Source organism: Apaloderma vittatum, unplaced genomic scaffold, assembly GCF_000703405.1.
Source record: "Apaloderma vittatum isolate BGI_N311 unplaced genomic scaffold, ASM70340v1 scaffold12985, whole genome shotgun sequence".
Lineage (NCBI taxonomy): Eukaryota > Metazoa > Chordata > Aves > Trogoniformes > Trogonidae > Apaloderma > Apaloderma vittatum.
This window is the reverse complement of record NW_009718885.1, coordinates 2,287-5,901: the sequence shown is the minus strand read 5'-3', so window position 1 is coordinate 5,901 and position 3,615 is coordinate 2,287. Positions and strand designations below refer to the sequence as shown.

At 43.7% G+C, this 3,615-nt stretch overlaps 1 protein-coding gene across 1 annotated transcript in view; it reads right to left on the bottom strand.

The window, feature by feature from the left end:
• Positions 1–3,100, bottom strand: part of LOC104274719 (multiple PDZ domain protein-like) — a gene marked incomplete at both ends in the record, with an annotated part of 40,593 nt that extends 37,493 nt beyond the window's left edge. The window contains 2 exons of the mRNA XM_009870425.1: positions 849–977; positions 2,887–3,100. Of these exons, the coding sequence (XP_009868727.1) occupies positions 849–977; positions 2,887–3,100 (343 nt within the window). The remainder of the gene's footprint in view (positions 1–848; positions 978–2,886) is intronic.
• Positions 3,101–3,615: the final 515 nt, after the last annotated feature.

The following is a 3,615-nucleotide window of genomic DNA, read 5'->3' as shown; positions in this document are numbered from 1 at the left end:
AGGTCACTGCGGGAGCCTGTAGCCCGTGGAAGAGCGAATGCCCACGCTGGAGCAGGTTGGCTGGTGGGACTTTTGTGATGCTGCGGGGGACTCACGCTGGAGCAGTTTCCCCTGAAGGACTGCACCTCAGACTCACCAGGGGTGGGTTGCCCGTCATGAGGTGTCTCACGTTGGGCAGTTTGTGATGAATTGCCCTTCGTGGGACAACTCACACTGGAGAAGAAAGTGCAAAGCTTGTCTCCCGTGAGAGGGACCCCACAATGACCCCGAGGAAGAATGAAGAGTCCTCCTCTAGAGTGAAGAAGAAGCGGTTGAACCAACATCGGATGAACTGACCGTAAACCCCCTTCCCTGTCCCCCTGCGCCTGAGCGGAGGAGGTAGAGAAACCGGGACTGAGGTTGAGCCCGGGAAGAAGGAAGGGATGGGGGGAAGGTGCTCTGCTTTTAAGATCTGTTTGTTTGGGTTTTTTTCTTACTTCTCACTACTCTTCTCTGATTTGTTCTCTAAATAAACGGAATTAATTTCCCCAAAAAATCGAGTCTGTTTTGCCTGGGACAGTAAAGGAAAGTGATCTCCCTGTCCTTATCTCAAACCTTAAGCCCTTTGAAATATTTTCTCCCCCGGTACAGTGGAGAAGGGGGAATGAGAGAGCAGCTGTGTGGGTACCTGGCTGCCGGCCAGGGTCAAACCACGACGGCACTAAACACACCTTTACTGACAACAAACTTCACCACTTGCTCTCTCTTTTTTTATGCTTATGAGAAAAAAAGCTATCACTACTTCGCATGATTAAAAAAGTAACTTCATACCCTACTGAACAGCAAACAGATGGGTAGGCTGAACTTACCTGATCAGCTACCCCTCCTGGGAGGATGGTTTTAACAATCACTCCAGTTGACTTTCCTCCCACTATCCCAAATCCCAGACCTGAGCCATCGTTCACCAACTCAATGGTCTCCACATGCTGCCAGTGAACCTAAAAGGAATAAATACAAGCTTGCAAATTATTAAAATAAGGACATACAAATTAAATCTTGCAAAGTATTTTCTCTTATTTCCCAAATATGTTTTTAAATGAACGAATGTGAGAAGAACGTGGGTCCTCTTTACTATTAGGTGTTAAGATTACATAATATTTAAGCAATAAATAGCCCATTCCATAACAGCTGGAATTTCCCTAGTTAAAACCAGAGCTGGTTAGTGGGTAAGGCCCTTCAAGAGCTTGCCAAATGAATTTAAGCAGCAGTCTACGACGATCCATCTCTATGTCCCATCGCAGTCTGGGAGAACAGTGCTGCTAGAAAATCTCACAGGAAAGGAAATTAAAATCTTCAGAAAAGTGTATGTTCTCATCTGCCAGTATAACAAAGAGCAGGAGAAAGGTTAAACTCAACTCAGAGGTTAAGGCTGAAAGCAGCACCAGCATTGTAAGGCAGGCATTAGCCACATTGCCCCCTGTGTAATGAGCAAAGACTTCTGGTTTTCCAATGTCAACAGCACTGGGATGAAGTAGCTCTAAGGACAAGCAAGATTCATGTTCCAGCAGGAGCGAAACTGCTCTGACAGACAAATGCTAGCTTGCTTGTGTGGAGTGGTACCAAAGGGACAACTGGAAGCTCCTGGTATTGTTTCTCTTGAAGAACAAATCACACTGTAAAGTCATTTGAAATCTAACACCACAGCTGGTGCTCCATCAGGCAGGATTTTGAAAATACGCAGTTCTTTTGAAGTAACCAAGGTACGACAGATTCAAAGCACTATAGTATCTGTTTGGGAATCCACAGTCCTAATATAAATGAACGCTGATCAAGCAAAGCCTGAAGGAAAAAGAATGGCTCCAGATAAGCTGCTTTCCCCTAGCATTAGAAAGTGAAGGGATCATAAGGACTGGGAAAGACATGAACAAAAAACAGAAGGAGCCATGGCAGGTTTGAAAAGAACATTTTTTCAAGCAAGGGAAGCTGTTAGGAGAATAGAAGGCAATCACATGGAAGTGTGTCAGAGGAACACTGGAACAGAGCAGGCCTCTCCTACGTGCTGACAGGAAAAGTTAGGCCGAACAGCTTTACTTCTGCACACAGAAGAAAAGATTAATTAAATTTCTTCCATAAAGCTTTTATGATACAGTAAACACTAAACTAGCTGCTTTTTTCCAAACTGATTGCTCAGTATACTTCTACTTATTGACTCCCTTAAAGAAGAACCACAAATGACTGAACAGCAAAACCTACAGAAACCAAAGACAGGTTGTTTCATTCCAGTACATCACATGAGTAAGATACCAGGAAGAGAAAGCATAGTTAACATCACCACATTTCTGCACTATGTTCTCTATCCCTAGATGTCCAAAAGCTTGCAAAAGAAAGGAGATATAGCAGAGCTGTTTTTTGAGGGTCCTAAAGTGCATCCTTACACATGGAACTTTTTGATGGCTCTCTCTTGTTGCTTTACTTGAGCCCCATCACGAACAGACAACAGATAAACAGAGCAGGGCCCATGTGGCTGGTGTTGCAGACCAGACTGCAATGCCTCAAAAATTTCTGTTTGCCCAGGCAGAGGGCAAAGAGGAAAAAAAGCTCCTGTTTACTGCTACCTCAGAATAAATCTTCACAAAGTAAGGTAAACATGCTGTATTTGTACTGCTGCATATCAAGAATTTGGCAGATGGGAAGAAGGAACACATTCAAAATCAAGATCTCTCCCCAGCAAGCCTGAATATTTTCTACTTATTGCTTGGGAAAAGGTACAACAAAGAAAAAGAAAAATCTCAAGAACTGTGAAGGAAATACACATTCTAGTTACAAAAAAAAAAAGTCTTAAATACTAGATACAGTAAGTGCACACATGCCCAGAACTGAATACATAGACATGTGGGGTATACTCACCGGGTTGGAATGGGCTGAGACCGTGCTAGCAGCAGATGGAGACCGGGAAACTACAGGGCTGATGAGCGGAGGGAATGTGCCCCTGGCCACAACTAGCTGGACATTATCTTTTGCTTTCTGTAGGATGCTGATAGCCTGTTGATGTGTAATTGTCTGATCAAGGGCTTGTCCATTAATAGCAAGAATTTGATCTGCTTCCTTCAGCTTTCCATCTCTGTCACATATGTGTAAACAGGGAAGGGGGACAACAAAATAAATAAGTAAGAAAAACCAAAGAAATGTTGCCACAGAAACTATAATATTTTGACAATTTTCCATATTTTTAATAACCTGCTCTCTATTCCCCACATTTTTTAATCTCTCCCTGCAGTTTTGCTCAAAGGAGCTGATGTGGCACCCTGGTGATAGCTTCCTTTGAAGCTAATCCCACTGCCACTCTCCCCTGGCTACTACCCCCTAGCTAGCTTTCTTCTCCCTGTACCCCCATGCGAGACTAAGCATATTAGATCGCAGTCAATCCCAACCATAGCCTGGGAGCCTATGCTTATTCTTGACTTTGAGCCTCTTGCTTGACAGACCAAATGCTCCACTTTGTTCAGTGTGCCCGTTCTGAATATTCATCAAACCGTGGAGCGGAACACATTTTCATCAAGATGTTACGGAAAAAAATTTTGTTTCGCACAAAACCAAGGAATAAAAAAAAGCGGGAGGGGGCAGAGAGAAAAACGG